The 26,666-nt window shown below is 44.0% G+C and overlaps 1 protein-coding gene across 2 annotated transcripts in view; it reads left to right on the plus strand.

The window, feature by feature from the left end:
• Positions 1 to 244: 244 nt before the first annotated feature.
• The window catches only part of KCNK12 (potassium two pore domain channel subfamily K member 12), a 307,031-nt gene continuing 280,609 nt past the window's right edge, over positions 245 to 26,666 (plus strand). For both annotated transcript variants that reach the window (XM_063918700.1, XM_063918701.1), the window contains exons 1-2: positions 245 to 1,091; positions 1,460 to 2,500. In XM_063918700.1, the coding sequence (XP_063774770.1) occupies positions 2,158 to 2,500 (343 nt within the window). In that variant the 5' untranslated portion in view covers positions 245 to 1,091; positions 1,460 to 2,157. The remainder of the gene's footprint in view (positions 1,092 to 1,459; positions 2,501 to 26,666) is intronic.

Below are 26,666 nucleotides of genomic sequence, written 5' to 3' on the forward strand. Positions count from 1 at the left end.
TAACTGGATAGCTCTTGCCGTAGTTCAGTAAATATATATACTGTAGATATAACAAGTTATGTGCCAGGATGCTGCAAAGGGTCATTGCTCTGTAAATATGTTCAAATATATTTTGTTTTAATTCCAAGAGCTGTCCCTGCACCCTACCATGTTCTTAGCAGAAATAAGTTCCCCTATGCGCTCACCCATATCTTTAGTTTCCCGCGATTGGTCATTAGGATTCTGCTGCCATGAGATACGACGGGAAGACCAGCCCTTGACTGAGCTGAGCACTTAAACAAGCATGCAGTTTGTACTACAGTATTGGAGCTGCGGCTCCAGCGATACAGCCTCCAGCTCCCCGTCTCTGTCAATGTTATTGCTGACTGCTGACCTCTGTAGAACGGTGCGCAGTGTAGCAGGACTGCGCTGTCCACACTGCTGAAGTGTATAAAGGCGGCGCTCGCCAATGTGCTGAAATGCAGTGCGAAGTGTAATGGGACTGCACTCTCCGAGGTGCTGAAGTGTAATGAGATCGCGCTCTCCGAAGTGCTGAAGTGTCATGGGATTGCGCTCTCCGAGGTGCTGAAGTGCAGTGCACAGTGCAGTAGGAATACGATCTCCAAGGTGCTGAAGTTTAATGGGATTGCGCTCTCCGAGGTGCTGAAATGTAATGGGACTGCACTCTCCAAGGTGCTGAAGTGTAATGAGATCGCGCTCTCCGAAGTGCTGAAGTGTAATGGGATTGGGCTCTCCGAGGTGCTGAAGTGCAGTGCACAGTGCAGTAGGAATACGCTCTCCAAGGTGCTGAAGTTTAGTGGACAGCATAGGACTGCACTCTACAAGCTGCTGAACTGTACTACCACACAGGGTAGTATGACTGCGCTCTCCGAGGTGCTGAAGTGAGCTAAGCCTCCAAACTGCACGGGAAACTAAGCTGATTATGCAACAGCAAGCAGACAAATGGGAGAAAACACAGCTCTGCCTTCATGAAGATACTACTATTCTTCCCACTAAGACAAAGCGCCTTAATCTATCTCCCTCGCTTGATACATTATAGTTTAAGCTGCAGTAAGGAACCTACTGAGACAGAAGACTACACAAAGCGCAAGGTAAATAAACATGATTATTCTCCCCATATCGTGGCACAGACAGTATCCTTGCATTGACTACCCATTTGCAGAGAACGGTTTGAATTATTGTATTTTTTTATCCTTTTGTTTTAGTACATTTTTTTTCTCTCTACAGTATGTGGATAAGACAGTGCACTTGCTTGAAATTATGTAGGTTAATTCCTAATACATTTAGCTTGTTTTGTTAGCATATGTCCCATGTAGCATGATTATAGCTCATTAGCCTTAAACTATTGATGTGTCATTTTCAAAGGGAAACTTTGCAAGCCACCCTTGTTTTTGTGCCTCTGTCTGTGTAACCACACCATGCAAAAGTTTACAAGTACCGTTTTTTATTTGTAACCCAGGGTACAGGAAGACAAGGAGAGACACCTAGGAACTGCAGAGGTCACAGGTGCTGGTCTGTAATGATGATAGATGCTATGGATGTGTTTTGCTTACAATAATCGAACCAGGATGCAATGGATACAAATGTGTAGAATTAATATGGGTTAACGCAGAAGGTCACAAGCAGGATAATACAGAATTCACTAAATGAGGAGCAAATCACAATGACAACATGTGGACCTGTGTAGAAGTGCACAAAATAATCAGTACCGTACCACTATAGTGTGCAGCATAAGGAAGTGCCATTAAAGCCACAGTGGAATATATGCATTCCATATTCAGTGAGAGCAGGGAAGCTGAAGGTCGCAGTTGCTATGTGGAACCATGGCATGCAATGTGGTGTGTGGCTGATAACTGGCTTTTAAATCAGCACAGGCAGAAAAAATAAAACACACACCACATGCTGAAGCTCCCAAACGTCTTTTTCCAGACAGTGGATTTGCAGTGTCACCACAAACATGCTACTAATACACATATATCATGAGAAAGTACAAAGTGCTAAAGTTTTTCACCTGCTGTCTCTGGAACTTTTCTAAAATTAGGTGAATTAAGCCTTTTTTTTCTTTTTGGATTATTCCCTTATGAAGTGTGATCCAATGCCTCTCTATCCAATGAGGTGTTGGTTGCTGTCCAGCTGCCCAGTGGTGCTGAAATTTGGATGATGTCTAGCAGAGGAACTAAAAGCTGCTGTTGCTTGCTGCCACTTAATGAAGACAACGGGCGATTCCTTCTTTTAGCCATTTTTATTGTACTCTACCTGATAGCTGGAGCCACAATCTTTTCCACCATAGAGAGGCCATCTGAAACCGTGGCTCATGATCGTTGGGATAGGATATTGAAAAACTTTAGCCAGTCCTTTAACATCAGCATCCCAGAGCTCCGGTCCTTTCTTAGAGATTATGAAACAGCCATGGCCGCTGGAATTAGGGCAGATGCCCTTAGACCAAGGTGGGACTTCACTGGGGCTCTTTACTTTGTAGGAACAGTTGTCTCAACTATTGGTAAGTCCTCTCTAACATCTTAATAACTTCACAGGGTTTGGTATAAAGGTCACCTCATATGACACTAAATAATTGGTTGCTCTTGTGTAATAAAGTGTGTGCATTATTTTATTTCATCATAAAAGATGTGCTGATGTTGTGGATGTATCGGTTATGTTAATTTTGAAGATTTCTAAACATATACTGTATACAGACAAGAACATGCATCTGGGACTGTAGCTATATTTCTTCAGTATGTTAATACAGTATGCTAAAAGTTACAATTCAGCAAAAACATGCATGCACACTGTAGCATGTTTCACTGAATGTTGTTATAGCAACTGGAGTGATTAACACAATTCAAAGGTGCCCTCTATTGGTTTGCAGAGGAATTTTCTATTATGAAAGCTCTACACAGCATGCAGTGCACTGTACAGCACTTGTACTAGTCTGCAGACTAAAAACACACCCTAAGCAGCAGTGATAGGTGTGTGTGTGTGTGTGTGTGTGTGTGTGTGTGTGTGTGTGTGTGTGTGTGTGTGTGTAACAATACACAGCCCATTGATTCCATTTGGCAGCATTTTCTTTGCTATATACTTTCAGAATAAGTAATTAAATCATATGCAGCCATATAAGATGCTTAAGTAGAAGTAGTAAATTGATTAATACTTTATGCTTAGTATTTACAGTGAACTGGAAAGAAATATCTATGTACTTTTGTTTTGGCTGATTTTTTTAACATAACTGGATAAAACATATAGTCGCTGTTTATATTGCAGTTCTGACTTCTTAAATCTAATTAAGCAATAACACTAAATATCATTTAGGAACGTGTTATATTTACTGTATGTCTGCTTCAGTGACTGAATATTATGAACACTCATCAATAGCAACAGCTACAGTATAACAGTTTACTGCACATGCCCTTCTCCTGGGGTCACAGATTTGCTTTAGGTACAAGATTATATGAAACATCTTTGCAATTCACAGATTCAATTAGCTAAACTCATCTAATTCAAACAATATGATTATGTCACTGAAACAAAGAGGAACTATTACACCATTTATATACATTTGAAGAATTAAAACACTACTGGGCCCTCAATCAGATTTGTAGCCAAGTACAATAAATGTCTGCTGTAGTGTATGCTAAAGCTGCAGAGGGGGATCTTTTTATACTCCATACAGGTCATTCGTTGTTTGGGACAGTGATATTTAAGGATGCATTTGATTTCTAATTGATAATAATGATAATAATGATGCAGTAATGTAACATTTAAGATATATATATATATATATATATATATATATATTTTTTTTTTTGTTTGTTTGTTTTCTTTTTGCTGTTGCCAATGTTTATTAATGGATTTTATAATCTCAAGACTAAAGGAATAGCAATTTGCAAACCACAAAATGCTCTAACTTTATATGTTGGTCCTGTTTGGTTATAAGGACAGGTATGGTGGCCACTGCACCATTTCATTTCAACTGCACAAAGCAAACTTTAATTAAGGTCATTTATTTACTTATTTTTACTATTTCTTACTATAATGTACTGTAGGCACTTGTATGCCCCTTTCTAACACTGTGAATGTCACCTTCTACTCATACATATTCCAATGGCATGGGCATCCATAGTGACAAAGGACTAGAGACAGTCTACTGTACTCTCAGCATGGAGTAAAGGTTATAGAACAATCCATATTGTTACCTATCAGGTTCTGCCATGAGGTCAGTTTCTTAGTGTGAATGGTAGAATGAAAGGGCAACCAGAGGAGATACTGTAAATTTATTAGGTAAATAATTTTTACTCAACTGTTCTCCCTACCCCATCCTTTGTCCTCCTAGTCACCTTCTTCTGCAGAACATGCCACTGACTGGTGTAATAGGAAAGAGTATGCCAAAAGGCATTGAGAGAGCTTTATGGACCTTCCAGCATAACCATCTGCTCTTTCTAGTGCCTCTTGATGTGACTTACCTTCTCCACCTTGCACTAACAAAAGATAAGAAGCATTATGGTTATGCCACTTACTTGCCAACTATTGTTCATCTCTTCTTAATGGGATGTAGTCATAATGTCAACATTTAAAATGTTGACAATTATAATGTTGACACCACATTGTTAACATTGCTGTAATGTTGACAAGAACGTCAGCATTTGCAGAATGTTGTAATGTTCACAGTTTACATATGAAATGTTAACATTCTGCAGGAACCAGAGAAATATGGCTAGGCTGTGGCAGCAGAGGGTTAGGGTATGGGAGGTAATGGTGAGAGGTAGGCACTAGGGGGAGAGTTAAAGTTAGGGTTCAGGTTTAGTGATATTCACTACTGGAAATGCCACAAGATACACTGGAAACCATCAGGACATCACCGCTGGGCCCTGCAGACACAACCGGAGCTGCCAGATCTGCCATACCAGGTAAGTCAACACTAAACCACCAGGCGCATTTTGTTAGCATAGTAATCATTTCAACATTTTGTCAGTGTCGAAACAATGAATGTTGACATGGGCAAAATGTCTACATGCTGTGTGTTGACATGACCATGTCATCATCCTCTTGTCAACACGATGAATGTCGGCAAAATATACCACAGTACTGAGGAGAGTGTCAGTGGCCAGGTGGACATAGAATACATTTTATGACACCTCCTGCTTAAAACCCAAAAAGTCAGAAGGATCATGAGGCACCAGTATTATGATCTGTATTTATACTGAAATTCGAGATATGCCCCTTCGGCCCTCCTACATACCAGATCACATAGACATGACCCTGCTCATTTAGGTAAGGTTCCTCTTTTATATTATGAATAGGATGTAGGCAGATAAAGTATGAACTCCCCAGCATTACACATCCTGTTACCATAATCATAAAAAGGAGCAGGAATGTAAGTGTTCTTTATATACTGCATTTTTAAGTTTCTATCTGCTTAAATCGCCCAATTTTATCCCAAAAGAGATCTAGATTACATCCACTATAGTTTGTGTGTCAAATCGGAGCTAAGAATGTTTGACCCCCTAATCAGTACTGATCATGATTATGTATTAAATTGTACAAGGAGAAGTGGAGTTTCTTAGTTTTGCATATAACATCAAGGTAAAAACAAACACTCAACTTGACCATTCAAACATTTTAATTTCCCCCCAAGTGTCTTAGAAACCTATTTATCATCCCAACCCTCTGTACTACGCTCACTGTCTGCACCATCTATGTCACCCTGACTGTCTGCCCCTCCCCTTTAGAATGTAAGCTCTCACGAGCAGGGCCATCTCCCCTCATGTGCTTTTCCTTCTCTTATTTAGACTATCTTCTACTCCATACTGCCTACAATGGCACCTAACCCTTTGTTTCTGCCTCCCTGATGCTTATTTCAGTGTCATGTCCACATGGAGAACTGTTTATATACCATGTACGTGTCCTACACTGTCTTGTACTGTAAGTTGCTGTTTTCTTGTTTTGCAAATTTGTTTATGTACTTTGTTAGGTGCTGCGGAACCCTTGTGGCATTATATAAATAAAGGAAAATAATACATAATTATAAATTGTAGTAATAAGAACCTCAAAGACATTCTCCTACAAAATATTCCCTTTAGAGATCAATAACTACTTTGGTTTACTAATCTCATTAGAAATCCCCATGGCATTGACCTGTTTCCACTGCTCCCTAAAATATACACACTGATATATTTTTTTTCCTTTAGGCTTAAAAATCATGTATGGCTTCCTATATTTTGAATGTCCACATTTTTTAAAGCCTCTCTGATATTGCAAAACCATTCTCACCTGTCACCTTTTATTTGCTCCGCTGGTGGGAAACAATAGGCACCTTTTTATATCACAAATATTGTGAGAACACATCTTTTTGTCTAGAACTTTAGTGATCATTCAGAGGTTTTCAGTGAAACGCGCCATACAATGGGTAATGTAAAGCCACACCAACTGAATAGGTTTTAAGAACTGAAGATGGCTTCAGGATCATGAATTGCTATGACACTACGTAGTCCCTGCTCTTACCTCACGGCTTGGTTATTAATCTTGATCAGACCTCAAAGTAGAATGAAGTGGGAACTCTGTGTGCGACTTCCCCATTGTGCTGTACTATGAAGTGCTTTGATAGGTGATCAGCAGAAGTGAGATGGCATTAGAATCAATGCCCTTGAAGCCACCTGCATGTTGAAAAATGGTGATGAGGGGTCAGCTTTGTCTTTTGAAATACATGAAGTATGGAGGAAATATATCACAGCAGAAGGGGAATTTAGATCATTAAAACTTTAACAAACGTTGAATATTATACCATTCATCGGACACAGCATGGATTAAGTGACAGAGTAACAATTAGAGTACAATAGAATAATTAGCAATGCAATATATTGTGCTTTATCAATAATGGATTCTCCTTTTTTCAGTGTAATTATCTAGGGGTTATTTATTGCTTTGTTAATCCTCTGTTGTACTCAGCATATTTCAACTGTATCTTTGCTTTGCGACCGAATGGGCACAAAGAAAAAACTTGTGATTTGCATAATGATTCTTCAGGAAATGTTTAATAAAAAGGACAGTGGGGGTAATTCAGAGTTGATCGCATCAGCAAATTTGTTAGCAGTTGGGCAAAACCATGTGCACTGCAGGTTGGGGCAGATATAACATTTGCAGAAAGAGTTAGATTAGGGTGGGTTATATTGTTTCTGTGCAGGGTAAATACTGGCTGCTTTATTTTTATACTGCAATTTAGATTTAAGTTTGTACACACTTCACCCAAATCTAACTCTCTCTGCACATGTTATATCTGTCCCCCCCTGTAGTGCACATGGGGGGTCATTCCGAGATGATCGTAGCTGTGCTAAATTTAGCAGAGCTACGATCATTCACTCTGACATGCGGGGGGACGCGCAGCACAGGGCTAGCCCACCCTCATGTCAGTGCCGCCCCCCCCCCAGAAGTGCAAAGGCATCGCTCAGCGGCGATGCCTTTGCACTTCAAGAGTAGCTCCCGACCAGCGCAGCTTTAGCGTGCTGGCCGGGAGCTACTTATCGCTCCCCGGCCCACAGTGGCTGCGTGTGATGTCATGCAGCTGCTGCGGCCCACCCCCTGTTTGGTCCGGCCACGCCTGCATTGGCCGGACCGCGCCCATGAAACAGCGGCCAAATGCCGCCATTCCGCTCCCCCCCCCCACCTAGCGACTGCCTCTGCCTGTCAATCAGGCAGAGGCGATTGTAGCAGCCCAACAGCCTTCGGACGTCTGGCATGTGCATGCATAGTTCTGACCCGATCGCACCGCTGTTATAAACTGCAGTGTGCGATCGGGTCAGAATGACCCCCATGGTTTTGCCCAACTGCTAACAAATTTGCTGCTGCGATCAACTCTGAATTACCCCCTGTGTGTCTGTATGTAAAAGCTGATAAAACACTTACCAGGTAAATAAACCTACCAGGAGTTCACCTTGCCATGCAAAATCACACATATGCGTTTCGGGAACTTAAATAGATATTATTTGAAAAACATACAGTTTGTCAGCAGATAAAAGCCACTTGGACCATCTAGTCTGCCCATGTACACTCACACTAGGGTTCATTTTTGTTGGGAGCCAATTAACCTACCAATATATGATTCGATTGTGGAAGGAATCAGAGTACCTGGAAGAAACTACGCAAGAATGGGGAGAATTTACACACTGGGCCATGGTGGGAATGAAACCCATGACCTCAGTGCTGTGAGGCAGTAATGCTAGCCATTACACCATCCGTACGGCCACAAAAGAATGTTTAATTTATTGTTTGGTTTCATCAATCTAATTTCACAATCTAAAATTATACTTCTACTATAATAATAATAATAATAATAATAATAATAATAATAATCCTATATAATAAAAGGCTTATATTGTCCCCACTTCTATTTGGGAATTCAATTGTTTTGCGCATCGCAGCCACTAGATTTCACCCATGTAGCAATTCTAGTGTTGCTTCATTCTGGCATGCACCGCCTCCAGCGCTGACATTACTCTTATGATGTTCCATCATTGTGACGGGCTGGTAACAAGTAATAATAATAATGATGATACATTTGCCAGATATAAGGACTCTTTTACTAACATTGCACTTAGACTTAGACTTAGTGGTAGCCAATCACACATTTGCTCTCTTTGCCTAACTTGCACGTTACAGATAAAAGCTTATTGCTGATTGGGCGCTGATGTTAACCCTCAATGCAGCCAGTTAGTACCATGGAGTGTAAGAAAATGGAGCAATGTTAAAGTGAGAGCACTGTATAGTAATGCAGGGGGGTGCAGCACTCACAGTGGATGACCTGGGTTCTTGGATATACAACTGGGATCCAGGGGAAGATTAAGATGACTGGGAAGAGCTGAACTTCTGTTATACAAGTGCTAGAGCCAATGTTCCCTCTCCAAGCTGTGTGACCACACCACCCTTTTGGCCTCCTCGTACCGACCAATAACTGGTCACAGCAAAGGTGATAATTATTCTTGCCATCCATTCTTCTGTCATTGCTTCACCTTATCGGTCAGTTGAACTGGTGAGAGACATTGGTGACAATGCTGGAAGTACATTACCTGAGGCTCAGGTAAGTTAGTGTGGGAGGGAGAATGACCACTGTCCAGTTTTATGCCTTATATATAGGTGGACTGTCACAATATTTCATAACAGGCGAATATAACTTATAAGGGAATGGACTTGTAGTATCTGTGACATAGAATATATGGATAGCAATCTGTAGAAGGTGTATCAATGCAAAATATGATTGGCAGACTTACTGTTCCATGTGCAGAGTATGACTTATCTCTGCAATACATGACTGGCAATGAGGTTTACTTCTCAGTCATTTTTGGCTAAAATGTGGGCAGGTATATAGCAATTTGTAGTTATAAAGAAGGATTACTGGTTGTGATGATGGTGACCATCTGCTATGTAGAATGGAGGACATTTGTTCAGTATGAGAGTCGCTCTGAGAGTACATTCTTCAGCAGATTTTGGAATCTACATAGAACAATGGTCAGCAGATCATAAGGTCAGGGGTGGTTAAAGAGAGGGGGCCATGAGTAGTCTCCTTGATTCCCCCCCCCCCATCCTCTCACTGGCACATCTTCCCAGTAAAACTATGGTATTCTGCAATGGTCCAGATGATACCTGCAGCACCAATGAAGAGGTAAGTATAGTTGAATGGATGCAGGGCGTGTGGTGTGGGCGACCCTGGACCCCGGGGCCCATGTGCACCGCACACCCTGCTCCCATTGTAGATACCCCCATGCATAGGGTTGCAGAAAGACATATGTACAGTACTATTGCACTATGGTGGTCATTCCGAGTTGATCGCTAGTTGCATTTGTTGGCTGTGTAGCGATGAGGCAAAAAAATGGCACTTCTGCGCATGCGTATGCGGCACAATGCGCACGCGCGACGTACTATTACAACGAACTATGTCGTTTCACACAGGGTCTAGCAAAGCATTTCAGTTGCACTGCTGACCGCAGAGTGATTGACAGGAAGAGGGCGTTTCTGGGTGTCAACTGACCGTTTTCAGGGAGTGTTCGGAAAAACGCAGGCGTGGCTGGGAGAACGCAGGGCGTGTTTGTGACGTCAAAACAGGAACTGAATAGTCTGAAGTGATCGCAAGCGCTGAGTAGGTTCAGAGCTACTCAGAAACTGCGCAAATAAACTTTGTAGCTGCTCTGCGATCCCTTCGTTCGCACTTCTGCTAAGCTAAAATACGCTCCCAGTGGGCGGCGGCATAGCGTTTGCACGGCTGCTAAAAACTGCTAGCGAGCGATCAACTCGGAATGACCCCACATGTCCACAAACGTATAGTTACCAGCTACACATATTAATCACACACTGTGAGTCTTAGGTACAGTAATAGCCCGCAGGCAGGCCTGGTTACCTGTAACTCTCTTCTTCTTCTTCTTCTTCTTCTTCTTCTTCTTCTTCTTCTTCTTCTTCTTCTTCTTCTTCTTCTTCTTATTATTATTATTATATATAATATAATAATAATAATAATAATAATAATAATAATATTGGGAAACTATTAAAGGTAAAGATGAACAAGATACAAATAAAAATATACAATATAATAAAAAAGGCAGTATACAGTATACAGTACAGGGAATTTTCGTAACATGTTTTATGACTGTTACTGTGCTCATTCCTGATCTATTGCAGCTCCACACATCAGCCACAGCAGATTGATAAACAGACCATTAAGAATGAAAGATTTTCAGAGATATTGTGTGAGCTATTGTAGAGCTCACGCTGCTTGTGTGCATTCACCATCCCTCCCTCTTGTAGATAACATAGCACATAGCCATTCAGCAGCATAGAAACCCTGGCTTTCAGTTTACTGTAGATGTGTCTAGACCATCTAAACTAGAAGAGACCATTAATTTCCACAGCTACACTCTGATGTGACCTAGAAATTATTGTTTCCTCTGATACATAGAAACATAGAATTTGACGGCAGATAAGAACCACTTCGCCAGGGGCATAATTAGAACTTTGTGGGCCCCATAGCAAAATCCTGGAAGGGCTCCCCCCGATCTCCCCCCTTCCCCAGCCTTTGTCACTAAAATGCCCCTTAGGGGCAGGAGAGAAAGGGGAGTGAGAGAGAAAGAGGGTGCCAGGGGAAGAGAGAGAGAGAGAGAAAGAGAGAGAGAGAGAAAGAGAGAGGTGCGAGATAGAGAGAGAAAAAGAGAGGTTTCAATGGAAAAAGGTAATGAGAGAAAGAGAGAGAGAGAGTGTCAGGGAGAGAGAGAGAAAGAGAGTAGCAAGAGAGAGAGAGAGTGTTAGGGAGAGACAGGGGGAGAGAGAGAGGGTGAAGGAGCGAGCAGGAGAGACAATATTTGACTACAGCAGAGGATGGGTTGGAGGCATAGATGGACAAACGGATGGACGAGGGGAGTGGACAAATGGGGGCATGGGGCTGGCAGAAGGACATAGTACCATATGGGGGCATAGACAGATGGGAGTGGGCATAGACAGACAGATGAACAGACAGAACACCATATGGGGGAATAGATGGACGGACGGGAGGTGGCATAGATGGACAGACGGACAGACAGAGCACCATATGGGGGCATAGACAGGCGGAAGGACAAGAGGAGACATAGACAGATGGATGGGAGAGGCCATAGACAGACGTATGAAAGAGGGCATAGATGGACAGACATGGCCGAATCCTCTAACTATACAAGGTGCAGGGGATTCAGCTATTATGGGGATTGTCGACTTGGGGGGCCCTGAAGGCAATCCCACTGCACCCTCTAAAATGTATTATTAGTTAATAATTTTTATCTTCATTTTTTTATTTTTACTTACTGCTGCTGCTCCGGGTTCAGGGCCTGGCAGTGTACTTACTGGTAGGGAGGAGGTAGGTGAAGCCGCTTGTTCTAGAGAATCAGTGCGCATAGAACACGCTGCTCCGTCTCCCACCTCCCTCCCAGTAAGTACACTACTGGGCCCCGAACCCGGCGCTGCAACAGTAACTAAAAAGAAAAAGAAATAAGAAAAAAAAATGTTTTTTAGAGGACGGAGTGGGATTGACTATGGGGCTCCCCAAGCCAGCGGGCCCCACAGCAGCTGCATCCCTTGCACTCTCTATAGTTACCCCACTGCACTTGGCCCATCTAGTCTGCACTAAACACATGTACATGCACACACTTACACACAAGGGATCATTATTGTCAGGAGTCAATTAACCTACCAGTATATTTTTGGATTGTGGGAGGAAACCAGTGTACCCAGGGGAAAGCCACACAAACATGGGGACAATATACAAAAACATTTAGGGCCATGGTGCTGTGAGACAGTAATGCTAACCATTACACCATCGGTACTGCCCTACATGAAAGAATAGTGTTCTATTACGTTACACATAATGTTACGTACTGTAGTTATATTACTACTCTAATTCAGTTGTTAAAAATGACATACTGTGCGTCCAACAAGTCCAGCCTGTTATCCTGCAGGTCACTCCGAGGAATGTATGGAACCCAATGAGGCATAATCCTCATAGGGTTCCATAACTTGGGTTCTAACAGGAGGAATTCCTTCTTGGTTTTATAATGGCAATCTTTCCACATCATTCTTTCTCTATAGCATATTGCTCATGTATTGCTTTATATTGTGTTTTAGTGAATTGCATTGCAGTAGCACGCTCATTTTATGATACTGGGAAACAATTGTACTGGTAAACAACCATAGAGATGCAGCTACCATATCCAAGAAGGAATTCAGCTCATATTGAGCCCTTTTATTGTGATCACACCTATGACTGTAGTATAATATGTGATAACCTAGTATTTTGGGATGTCTCTGACAACATCCATACTTACTGTATAGGTATAACAGCTTCTGGTCATTTGGGGAAATAAACAATACAAATCTGTAAGAAAGTGATGTGTAGTGGATCAAAATGGGAAGATTCAAATGTTATGGACAATGGCCCTCATTCCGAGTTGTTCGCTCGCTAGCTGCTTTTAGCAGCATTGCACACGCTAGGCCGCCGCCCTCTGGGAGTGTATCTTAGCATAGCAGAATTGCTACTAAATAATTCTTTGCAGTTTCTGAGTAGCTCCGGACCTACTCACGAATTGCGATAAGCTCAGTCCGTTTAGTTACTGGTTTGACGTCACAAACATGCCCTGCGTTCGGCCAGCCACTCCCCCGTTTCTCCAGACACTCCCATGTTTTTCCCTGACACGCCTGCGTTTTTTTGCAAATGCCGGGAAAACGCTGAGTTACCACCCAGAAACGCCCCTTTCCTGTCAATCATTTACCGAACACCAGTGCGGCTGAAAAGCGCCGCAGAAGCAACAGCAAACAGCTACGTTTTGTGTTAAATAACTAAGCGCATGCGCCCTGCGTGCCTTGCGCATGCGCAATTTGCAACTAATCGCAGCATAGCGAAAATCGGCAACGAGCGAACAACTCGGAATGACCCCCCAATATACAGGACAAGTGTACGTGTCACCCATAGCAACCAACCACATTCTGTCATTTTATAGACTGTACTAGATAAATGATTGCTGGACTCTGATTGGTTGTTATGGGCAACTAAATGTGCAGCAAAACTGTGGCTACGGCATGTGTGGGAGTGGCCATACCAAGTTGTGAATATCTGGCCCTTTATGTAGCTACTGTGCTGCTAACGGGGTTTTGGCCACACCATCATGTGGGCGTGGTTGTGCCTCTGTGTACCCACCCCCTGCTTAGCATCAGTGAATTACTATCATTGTCAAACGATCTATGATTATTTCCAGAGGTGTATCTAGAAATGATCACATAGCAACATTTCTAAAGCGCCCACATCACTCCAAACCTCATCAATAAAATAAACCACCAAAATGTATATAATTTTCCATAAAAAGGCAAACACATCCATACGTCTAAGGGGGTAGCAGTTGATTTACCGAAGTATACAATACCGACGGTCCTAATCCCGACAGCAATTGACCGACAGTCAACACACCGATGAGGTAACAACATTCATTATACTGACATGTTCAAAATGCCAACATAGTCAGAATACGACATTTGAAATGCTAACATGTCAAAATGCCGACATGCATTTTTATGGATTTTTTGCCCCAAAACAGACTTATTCATACTTTACCATCCCAGTGGACCTGGAAGGGGCATATAATGTGCCAAGCGCGGCGAGGCACCGTTGCCCGAGGCATGACAAGCGCAGCGAGCCATGCAAGGGAACGCGGTACACTTACATGGTGTCCACCAAAAACCCCTAGAAAAACTCATGTCGGTATTTTGAAATGTCTGCATTTCAAATGTCGGTATTCTGATTATGTCGGCATTTGAAACATGTCGGCATAACAAATGTCGGTATTTTGACCATGCCGGTATTTTGACTGTCAGTCAGTGGCTGTCGGGATTATGACCATCGGTATTGTGTCCGTCGGTAAATCATGCTGAGCCCCATTCTAGAGACATGTATATGAATGTAGCAGGAATGCAGATACAGGTTATCTCCAATCACTACTGTAGCCGCACACAACACAAAACACTGAATTGCACAGGGGAAATGCTATAACAAAGTATGGCACATCTGGGACTTGCTTATCTATTTATCTCTGTATTGTGCCAATGAAAGTAATTAGTGGGCTTATGGAAAAATCTTGTTAACAACTTGTACGAAACTGTATTCCAAATGTAGCGTGTTCTGCACTGCATTTTCTCAGAAGACCAGTACAAGACAAAATAAGAATCTTTCTTCACATTTCTATTGGTGCAAATCACAGACTGTGTGAGGGGCAGTTTTATCATTTGGGCATATAAGGATAGTTTTAGAGCTCAAGCTAGGTAGCATTTAGGATATCGGTTTATGGTTAGGGTGAGATGTGTTAACCTTCCTAGGGGAACATCCTAGGAAGGTTAAACAAACTTTGCAGTAAAGCCTCTAAAAAGTGCAGTTGTCTGAGGTTTTATATCATTACTAAAGGATACTACTGGGATCTGTTCAGGATACCGACGTTCGGTACCCGAACAGTCGGAATGCTGATGCAGAAATACTGGCACAGCTCAGAATGACGATACCAGCATCCCAACATGGATCAAAATGGCGGTGCTCTGATCCTAATCGACCCCTGCCAGGACTGCTGCTTGTTGAGGTGTGTGGGGGGAGGTTAGGTTTAGGCTGCGGGGGAGGATTAAGTTGTGGGGAGGGGGGTTAGACACCCCCGGAGAGGGTTAGGATGCAAGGATGGGAGGGTTAGGTTTAGGCTGCAGGAAAGGGGGGAGGGTTAGGTTTAGGCACCACCGGGGAGGGTTAGGCTGCGGGGGGGCAGAAGGTTAGGGTCAGGCTGTGGGAAGGGAGGGTTAGGAGGTAAGGGGAGAGGGTAAACATACTTAGCCTACCACTGACAGGATTCTCTGCTTCGGTATGCCAGTGTGGATCATGTGACCACCGGCATCCCATCTGCCAGGATATCGTATGTATCCCTACAGGATCACCATATACATTATTAAGGTCTGCAGCAGATAAAAGAGTCGCCATAAGTTTCTAAGGGGATGCACTATGAGCGCACATATCAAGCTCCAGAAAGCTATGCTTGACCCAACAGCTAATGGTGTCATTATTGACATCAATATTGAAAAATGGGCAGGGAAAGGATCCAAAATGTCCTCTCGCTGGCCGCGCATGTGCATTACTCCACTCTTGTTATAAACGGACCGTACCACAGGTAAGTAGGTAATGATAAACAGTACTTATCACATAATAAACACAATCATTACTACATCTAGCCCTTAGTGCAATGTTACAGTTGGTAGAGGTTCTCTCGCGTTCATAGCACATTAGAGGCCTGAGATAGAAACTCTTTTGACATCTATCCTTTACAAGCCGATTAGTTGCTCATTCCACATTGGATACAGAATTTGGATGTTACCCCTGTAGAATTTAGCCTTACATGTCCCCTGTCCAACCATAACCCAACAGCAGAATGAATTAACCAGCGTCTTTCCAGTTTATAAACTGTAAATTCTGCAAATTGAAGGTCTAAAAATACTGAACCTGATTTGGCGTTAGGAGTGAATCCAATTACAAGGTGCGCATTTGCAATTCAAAGGGGCAAATTTAGAGCAGGCTTAGCTTTGGGAGGTGGCATGCACTCTAACGTAAATCGCAGTGTAAAAATAAAATGGCCCAGTAAACACACGGTAGTAGTTTTTCCTTTACTTTAGGGCCAGATTAAGGGCCGCATGGGCCTGAGACTGAAAATGTTCAAGGACCTATACAGAGAAGAGGAGGAGGTGTGCCCAGTGCTATGTGGGTGTGGCCAGATCTACGTGAGTGTGTGCACCCCCAATCAGAGCCACTGTCTTGTTAAATACATAAATATAGAACAACTGCATAATTTTGTGAGAAAACTGGGCGTCTTTCTGTGCGGAGGGCTGGAGCTCCATCCGCCTGGTTGTTAATCTGTGCAGGCCATGCTTTGCATCATACCATAGTTTTCACATTGTGGAATGGCATTTGCAGAAAGTTGATGCAAAACTTGACCTCAAATATTATGTCGCAGGAACTTGACAGATCTGTGAAACAACATATTCTACCATCCTGGTGGTCAAGGGAAAAATGTTCTGTGCCCCATTAAAATGGCCCATTGTTTATACCCCAAGACAGAACATTGAAAAGAAACAGTGATTGGATATTTCTTTGTATAGCTGTGACAGTGCTGCCATAAATTCATTTAATATGAAACATTTCCTGTATAATGATACTAGCTTACTTCTGCTTCCCTTCCCGTCTTCAATACTTTCTCCCACCACTTTAACTGCACAGGATCAGTATTATATCGCGGCGTGTGGTATCCCGGCGTACGAAATACCAACGCCAGGATCCTGGAGTTTAAAATACCGACAGGGGTGAGTTAAGGGTGTTCTACCCTCTCCCCAACCCCCTAACCCTAACCCTCCCTACCCGCAACCTAACCCTAACCTCCCCCCTTTGTGCCTAACCCTAACCACCCCCTGGAGGTGTCTAAACTTAACCCCCCATCCCCCTGCCTAAACCCAATATTACCACCCCGTAGCCTAACATGTATTACGTTGACATGGTCCATAGGTCGAAATGGTCACTCGGTCGACATGACTTTTTCACATTTTTTACATTTTTTAAAATGTTTCATACTGTATGGCAAGGGAAGCGATCCAAGCGAGGGGATACAGTGCAGTAATTGGGGTTAACGGTCACTTTACGAAGAAAGTGACACCAAATTTTTTTATTAAACTCATTCAGACCTTGTTCACATCACCATAACGACCGTGTCGACCTCCGAGGGGGTGCCTAAACCCTAACCCCCCCTACCTGCAGCCTAACCTTAACTCCCCAGGACGCAGCCTAACCCTAACCCCCCGGGACGAAGCCTAAACCTAACATCCCTCCCCCCCCCCCATGCACGGCTTAGGTCTGCAGAGGCGTTGTGCCTCCTCGTTCGGGATCCCGGTTGTACTCTGACTGCCGGGTTCCCTACAGTCAGGATCCTGACTGCTTCCCAACTGCACAGGTCTCTCATATTTTCCCTTATTAATGCCATACCATGTACGCTTATTATAAATATTACCTGTAAGGGGTGAGGGGGGCCAGCCTAGAGTGCATTAGTACCCTGCTGTGCTATGGCACTAGCCCATATTAGTTGCTGTGACTGGTACTTTCTAAAATGTACATTGCTCTCTGATATGCAATGTAAATGCAGCTATTAAGATTAAGCTTTTGCCTACTATAAAATTGGGAGAGGAGAACAGATTTAGTAGGGTATCATTTCTTCCACTGAAATGTGACTGAGCCTGGCTGAGTTTCAGCCACTAAAATTAAACCCTGCGTGTCATTTGAGCCTGCCGTGCTAGAGAGACAGCACAAGAGTCACACTGCTGCAACGCTGGGTTTCTCTCCATCACTGAATAAGTACTTCTCCACTGACCGACATGTGACCCTGGTAAAATGTAGTTTAAACTTAATTGAATTCCCTCTGTGCTGCAGGCATTTCTATCAGCGAAATAACACGTTAACGGCACAACAAAGAACCTTTTGTCTTGTCTAAAGAGATTTTGTTTTCTTATACAATGCAACAATAAACTCAGGGATAATGCAGAATTACTAGTGGGGGGGGATCCCAAATGCTTGATTTTAGAATTGTGGCCAGCCCATGACAGGGGAGCATAATTAACATTTACAGGAGCCAGCTATAGTATAGTCTGCCTAATAGAAATTCAGTGTACACTATTTAATACCTCAGACATATACAGGGCCAGCGATCACAGTAAGACGTCAGATTCGGCAGTAAGACATAGTATAGTTTATGTAATACATCAGACATATGGGGCGGTATTCAAATGATATATCACGCCCAATCTCCTTTCTAAAGTGATCCCCATTATCATGCATGTCACGCCCATAGTAATCAGGTTTAGCTGCGTAAAGGTTTGGGCGAGCTGGGGGTAGCGAGCGGAAATGATTATACCACACCCATCAGCAGAAACAGAATGGGTATGGAAGGGGGTGAAAAGAATTGAATACCGCCCATACAGTTAGTCACTATATGCGGCAGTAGGGACAGCCTGCCTGAGCTGAGTGTTTATTTCCCAGATGTGGTCACCATTCCACAATGCTTCCTATACAACATTTGAATGCGCTATAATTCGCAGTAAAATGCCTCAGAAGACGCATGCTGACACAAAGGTAATCACGCCTCAATTTGCACCACAAGTCGTAGTAAAGCAACAAAGTCCCCAAATATATTCCAAACTGCTTTTCTGTTTCTTGTTCCTGGGCCCCTTCTGTCATTTGTTTCAACTCACATGGAATCGCTGCTTGTATCCAGGCTACTCCATAACATACTTGACTACTCTCACAGAAAGTCGTGTTGCACTCCCGGCCCCCTGGGGAAGTGGGCAAGTCTCCTGCATGGCGCTCACCCTCTCCGCCGCACTCCACCGCTCGCCACATAACACGGTCACAGCGGATTCCCATCACAAAGAAGGGGGCAGGGTGATGACGTGATTCGGCTCCCCACTTTGCAATGCCGGTAGTGTGGGCATTGTAAAGTGGGTGGCGGGGCTACGATGACGCAATCACATCACCATGCCCTGGACCGCCTCCTCCACACCTCCGTACAGCCTCCTCCACACCCCCTCCTATATGATCAGGCTGCTTACTCCCGGAGGGAGCAGCCACAATGTAGGCATGTATGCTCCACAACCTGCCTGTGCCACGGCTGTGAGCAGAAACTGAGCGCTGTAGGTAGGGTGGCCAATCCCGGGATCGAGATCGGCGGGATCCCGGGATTTAGGCCAAAAATAGGCTGGGATTCAATCCTGGGATTGGAAGCTCCAATCCTGGGGATTGAGGAATCAGGCGGCCCTTTAATGTTGGGCAGCGTTGAGCGTTACAACATGGACTTATAGGGGAGATTCAATTGTTTGAAAAGACGGTTGGGTGTCTGTTTTTTCCTATCTAATAGACAGGAACAAACAGACACCCAACCGACTTTTCATACATTTGAATTCCCCCCTATCAGTCCATGTTGTAGCGGCATCCAGGCTTCAGCACAGATGGTTAAATCAAAATAACTAAGGTATGAATTAAGGGGGTGATTCAGAGCTGATCATAGATGGGCAAAACAGCGCACATCCACGATCAAAATCCCTGACATGTGGGGGGACGCCCAGCACAGTGATAGTCCTCCCTGCATGCCAGCCGCAGAGGAGCGAAAGCACCATGTGACGTCACGCAGCCGCCACGGCCTTCCCCGCAAATGGTACTGACACGCCTGCGTTTTCTCCGGACTGCATCACCCCAACGCCGCCGCAGCGCTGTCCCAACGCCGCTGACACGCCGCCAACCACCTCTGCCTGTCAATCAGGCAGAGGTGATCACACAAGTGAGATGCCTTTGCGTGCGCACATGGCACAGGGCTTCAGCCAGGTCTGAATTTGACCCTAAGTCACCTGTGCTCAAGTATTGCTATCCTTAAAACCTGGACTGTTAGTGGGGGTCATTCCGAGTCGATCACTCGCTAGCTACTTTTTGCAGCGCTGCGATCACATAGTCCCCGCCTATAGGGGAGTGTATTTTCGCTTTGCAAGTGTGCGAACGCCTGTGCAGCCGAGCTCTGCAAAAACATTTTGTGCAGTTTCTGAGTAGGCCTGAACTTACTCAGCCCTTGCGATCACTTCAGCCTGTCTGGTCCCGGAAGTGACGTCAGACACCCGCCCTGCAAACCCTTGGACACGCCTGCGTTTTCCCAAACACTCCCAGAAAACGGTCATAAATGCCTTCTTCCTGTCAATCTCCTTGCGATCGGCTGTGCAAAAGGATTCTTCGTTAAATCCATCGCTCAGCAACGATCCGCTTTGTACCCGTACGACGCGCCTGCGCATTGCGGTGAATACGCATGCGCAGTAGTGACCTGATCACTGCGCTGCGAAAAACGGCAGCGTGCGATCAGGTCGGAATGAGCCCCAGTGTGCAGTGTGGTTGGGAAGCCCTGGTCTAAAGGAACTGCAGAAGTACCTAGCATTTGGACACATATGTACACATTGGTCCCTCTATAAACTGGATAGTGGGGGTCATTCCGAGTTGTTCGCTCGCAAGCTGCTTTTAGCAGCATTGCACACGCTAAGCCGCCGCCTACTGGGAGTGAATCTTAGCTTAGCAGAATAGCGAACGAAAGATTCGCAATATTGCGAAAAGACTTCTCTGTGCAGTTTCTGAGTAGCTCGAGACTTACTCTTCCAGTGCGAGCAGTTCAGTGTTTGTCGTTCCTGGTTTGACGTCACAAACACACCCAGCGTTCGCCCAGACACTCCCGCGTTTTTCCCAGAAACTGTAGCGTTTTTTCACACACACCCATAAAACGGCCAGTTTCCGCCCAGAAACACCCACTTCCTGTCAATCACATTACGATCACCAGAACGAAGAAAAAACCTTGTAATGCCGTGAGTAAATGCCGTGAGTAAAATACCAACTGCATAGCAAATTTACTTGGCGCAGTCGCAGTGCGAACATTGCGCATGCGCAGTTAGCGGAAAAACGCTGCGATGCGAAGAAAATTACCGAGCGAACAACTCAGAATGACCCCCAGTGTATGTAACACAGTATTAATAATTGTGATACTGAGATCTGTAAAATATGCACTGCTAGGGTGCTCTGAAGGCAACTTACATTGGTCTAATATAATCTGTAGTGAGGAGAGTCTAAAAAATGATCTTTCTGTATCACACATATTTATCTCCCATAAGTGCTGTCTCTTATTTCTGGCAGCTGCTCTCTGGTCTCTCTGGTCCAGTGCACTGATTGAGTGCTTAGGTCCACACACACACAGCAGACTTGATAGGAAAAGCTGCTGCCACTGCAGTCGCTCTGCTCTGCCTCTTATACTGCGTATTGTGCCATCTGCTCTACCAATATACTGCTGTCTATTACCATACTAGCTGTTCTACCTGTTCTTCGCATGGGAGTTTCTGATTTTCACGGTTGTAAATATAAATGAGTGGTAAAAATTTGGTAAAGCTATAGAGATGTAAATTGGAGACAGCTTACTGTAAGGAAATATTAATCCAGGGTTCTTGGCATTACCCGAGGAGAACCCGTAGCAGATACGGTAAAAAGTAACAGAACCAATTTTGTAGTTTAATAAATTCTACACACTGGAAGTGCAATCCAAATTTTGATCCAATTGTCTGTTTGGGCGGTATCGTTCATGCAACGCAAGCCACGCATCGGTAATGATGTCCAGGGCCGGTTCTAGCCCTTGTGGCGCCCCGGGCAGAAAATAGGGGCGTGGCTTCATACAGGGGTGTGGTCAGTTACGCCCCCTGTAGAGCTGTGCCCCCATTTGTGCCCCCAGTAGCGCCATTTTTGCCCCCTTTAGCACCATTGGTGTCCCCAGTAGCGCCGCTTAAAAAAAAAAAAAAGGATACTTACAATCCCTGCTTCCGAGTCCCGCCGCCGCCGCACCTCTCGTCAGATCTATAGGAGAGACGTCATGACGTCTCTCCCATAGCACAGCATAGACACTGGAGATCAATCATGACCCCTAGCGTCTGTGCCAGTCCCACAATGCTGTGCGGTGCGCGATGACGTCATCGCGCACCGCACAGTAAAGGTCCTCTGCACGAAGGGAAACTAGACGGATAGCGTCTAGTTACCTTCACTGCGGGGGGACCAGCGGGGGACACAGCGGCAGCGGGGGGCACAGTGGCGGATCTTGCCATGGTGCGGCGCCCTCCGGATGGCGCCGGCGCCCTCCGGATGGCGCCAGCGCCCTGCGGAAGGCGACGCCCCGGGCAAAAGTCCTGCTTGCCCGTGGCAAGATCCGCTACTGATGATGTCATTATGTCAACCCCCTTTTCATCCCCTTAGGGGAGGTTTATTAAAATTCTAATTATGTAGTTTTCCTATTTCCCACCTGAAGAATACCTACAGTGCACCCGGAAAGTATTCACAGCGCTTCACTTTTTCCATATTTTGTTATGTTACAGCCTTATTCCAAAATGAAATAAATTCATTTTTCCCTCAAAATTCTACACACCATACCCCATAATGACAAAGTGAAAAAGTTTTTTTGTTTTTTTTTACAAATTTATTATAAATAAAAAACTAAGAAAACACATGTACATAAGTATTCACAGCCTTTGCTCAATACTTTGTTGATGCACTTTTCGCAGCAATTACAGCCTTAAGTATTTTTGAATATGATGCCACAAGCTTGGCACACCTATCTTTGGCCAGTTTCGCCCATTCCTCTTTGTAGCACCTCTCAAGCTCCATCAGGTTGGATGGGAAGCATCGGTGCACAGCCATTTTCAGATCTCTCCAGAGATGTTCAGTCGGATTCAAGTCTGGGCTCTGGTTGGGCCACTCAAGTACATTCACAGAGTTATACTGAAGCTACTCCTTTGATATCTTGGCTGTGTGCTTAGGGTTCTTGTCCTGCTGAAAGATGAACCGTTGCCCCAGTCTGAGGTCAAGAGCGCTCTGGAGCAGGTTTTCATCCAGGATGTCTCTGTGTATTGCTGCATTCATCTTTCCCTCTATCCTGACTAGTCTCCCAGTTCCTGCTGCTGAAAAACATCCCCACAGCATGCTGCTGCCACCATCATGCTTCACTGTAGGGATGGTATTGGCCTGGTAATGAGCACTGCCTGGTTTCCTCCAAACATGATGCCTGGAATTCACGCCTAAGAGTTCAATCTTTGTCTCATCAGACCAGAGAATTTAGTTTCTCATGGTCTGAGAGTCCTTCAGGTGCATTTTGGCAAACTCCAGGCGGGCTGCCATGTGCTTTTTACTAAGAAGTGGCTTCCATCTGGCCAGTCTACCATACAGGCCTGATTGGTGGATTGCTGAAGAGATGGTCGTCCTTCTGGAAGGTTCTCCTCTCTCCACAGGGGAATGCTGTAGCTTTGACAGAGTGACCATCAGGTTCTTGGTCACCTCCCTGACTAGGGCTCTTCTCCCCCGATCGCTCAGTTTAGACTGCCGGCCAGCTCTAGGAAGAGTCCTGGTGGTTCCAAACTTCTTCCATTTATGGATGATGGAGGCCACTGTGCTCATTAGGACCTTCAAAGCAGCAGATATTTTTCTGTACCCTTCCCCAGATTTGTGCCTCGAGACAATCCTGTCTCGGAGGTCTACAGGCAATTCCTTTGACTTCATGCTTGGTTTGTGCTCAGACATGCACTGTCAAGTGTGGGACCTTATATAGACAGGTGTGTGCCTTTTCAATTCATGTCCAACCAACTGAATTTACCACAGGTGGACTCCAATTAAGCTGTAGGAACATCTCAAGGATGATCAGTGGAAACAGGATGCACCTGAGCTCAATTTTGAGCTTCATGGCAAAGGCTGTGAATACCTATGTACATGTGATTTCTTAGTTTTTTATTTTTAAAAAATTAGAAAAAATCACAAAAAAATTTTTTTTATGTTGTCATTATGGGGTATTGGGGCTAATTCCAAGCTGATTGCAGCAGGAACTTTGTTAGCAGTTGGGCAAAACCATGTGCACTGCAGGGGAGGCAGATATAACATGTGCAGAGAGAGTTAGATTTGGGTGTGGTGTGTTCAATCTGCAATCTAAATTGCAGTGTAAAAATAAAGCAGCCAGTATTTACCCTGCACAGAAACAAAATAACCCACCCAAATCTAACTCTTTCTGCACATGTTATATCTGCCTCCCCTGCAGTGTACATGGTTTTGCCCAACTGCTACAAAGTTCCTGCTGCAATCAACTCAGAATTACCCCCATTGTGTGCAGAATTTTGAGGGAAAAATTAATTTATTTCATTTTGGAATAAGGTTGTAACATAACAAAATGTGCAAAAAGTGAAGGGCTGTGAATACTTTCCGGATGCACTGTATGTTACATTTAAGCTTCCTAACATATCGGGAAGTAAGTGAGTGAGTGAGTGAGTGAGTGAGGGCTTTTCCATTTATATGTAGTGGGGCAAAAAAGTATTTGGACAGCCACCGATTGTGCAAGTTGACCCACTTAAAAAGATGAGAGAAGTCTGTAATTTCCATCATAGGTACATTTCAACTGTGAGAGACAGAATCTGAAAAAAAACAGGAAATCACATTGTATGATTTTTAAACAATTTACTTGTATATTCTCGAGGAAAATAAATATTTGGACACCTACCAAGCAGCAAGATTTATGGCTCTCACAGACCTGTTACTTCTTCTTTAAGAAGCTCTTCTATAATCCACTCATTACATGTATTAATGGCACCTGTTTGAACTGGTTATCTGTATAAAAGACACCTGTCCACACCCTCAAACAGTCAGACTGCTACCTCTTCACCATGGCCAAGACCAGAGAGCTGTCTAAGGACACCAGGGACAAAACTGTAGAGCTGCAGAAGGCTGGGATGAGCTACTCGACAATAGGCAAGCAGCATGCTGAGAAGAGATCAACTGTTGGCGCAATTATTAAAAAATGGAAGAAATACAAGATCACTGACAATCTCCCTCGACCTGGGGCTCCATGCAAGATCTCACCCCATGGGGTATCAATGATCTTGAGAACGGTGAGGAATCAGCCCAGAACTACACGGGGGGGACCTGGTCAATTACCTCAAGAGAGCTGGGACCACAGTCACAAAGGTTACCATTAGTAACACACTACGTCGTCATGGATTGAAATCCTGCAGCGCACAAAAGGTCCCCATGCTTAAGCCAGCACATGTACAGGCCCATCTAAAGTTTGCCAGTGACCATCTGGATGATCCAGAAGAGGATTGGGAGAATGTAATGTGGTCAGATGAGAGCAAAATCGAACTTTTTGGTGTAAACTCCACTCGCCGTGTTTGGAGGGAGAAGAATTATGAATGGCATCCCAATAACACCATACCCACTGTGAAGCATGGGGGTGGAAACATCATGATTTGGGGCTGCTTTTCTGCAAAGGGGACAGGGCGACTTATCCATATTAAGGAGAGGATGAATGGGGCCATGTATTGTGAGATTTTGGGCAAAAACCTCCTTTCCTCAGTAAGAGCATTGAAGATGGAACGTGGCTGGGTCTTCCAGCATAACAATGACCCCAAACACACTGTCCGGGCAACTAAGGAGTGGCTCCGTAAGAAGCATTTCAAGGTCCAGGAGTGGCCTAGCCAGTCTCCAGACCTCAACCCAATAGAAAATCTGTGGAGGGAGCTGAAAGTCCGTATTGCCCGGCAACAGCCCCAAAACATGACAGATCTAGAGAAGATCTGCATGGAAGAGTGGGCCAAAATACCTGCTACAGTGTGTGCAAACCTGGTCAAGAACTACAGGAAATGTTTGACCTCTGTAATTGCCAACCGAGGTTATATTACAAAGTATTGAGTTAAACTTTTTGATTGTCCAAATATTTATTTTCCGCAAGAATATACAAATAAATTGTTTAAAAATCATACAATGTGATTTGCTAGTTTTGTTTTCAGATTCTGTCTCTCACAGTTGAAATGTACCTATGATGGAAATTACAGACCTATCTCGTCTTTTTAAGTGGGTCAACTTGCACAATCGGCAAGCCTTATAAATAAAATGTAATAATAAAATGTAATAATAATAATAATAATATAGATATTACTTTTATTGTGGTCATGATTCATGTTGCTGTCCAGGTTGTGGGTTAGAGGAGGTTTCCATGTCTTCCATGAACCTATGATGCCTGCTATCCATTGGTGAGCAGGCGCATTACAGAAAAACAATAACTTCTATTTAAAGGAACCCAGCTTCTTGTGATTTCCAATTTTATGTTTAAAGAATCATGATGGGTATTTAAAGGTAAGGACTGCACCCTCATATTACAACCCCTGAGGAAGTCCTGCTCTGGATGAAATGCGTAGAAATTAGGTTGACTTACCTCCCCTCGTCTCCCATTACATGAGCATACGGACTTTTTGGATTGTCAGCAAACTCTTGAGGAAACTCTTTTTGGTGGACTGCGAAAATCCAATCCCCTGAGGCTACTTCTTATTAACAGTAGGATACAGATAAGTATATTTAAATTGTATGTGTTTTGGTTTTAGTTATTGTAGTGTTTACATTTTATTTTTTACAAAAACACACCATACCATGTGGACACATTTCTTTGTATCCATATGATCTACTGCAGAGCTCGGCCGGCCACAGGTATCTAGCAGTTAAGCTCTAAAGCTTATTTCTGATA

This window comes from Pseudophryne corroboree, chromosome 4, assembly GCF_028390025.1.
Source record: "Pseudophryne corroboree isolate aPseCor3 chromosome 4, aPseCor3.hap2, whole genome shotgun sequence".
Taxonomy (NCBI): domain Eukaryota; kingdom Metazoa; phylum Chordata; class Amphibia; order Anura; family Myobatrachidae; genus Pseudophryne; species Pseudophryne corroboree.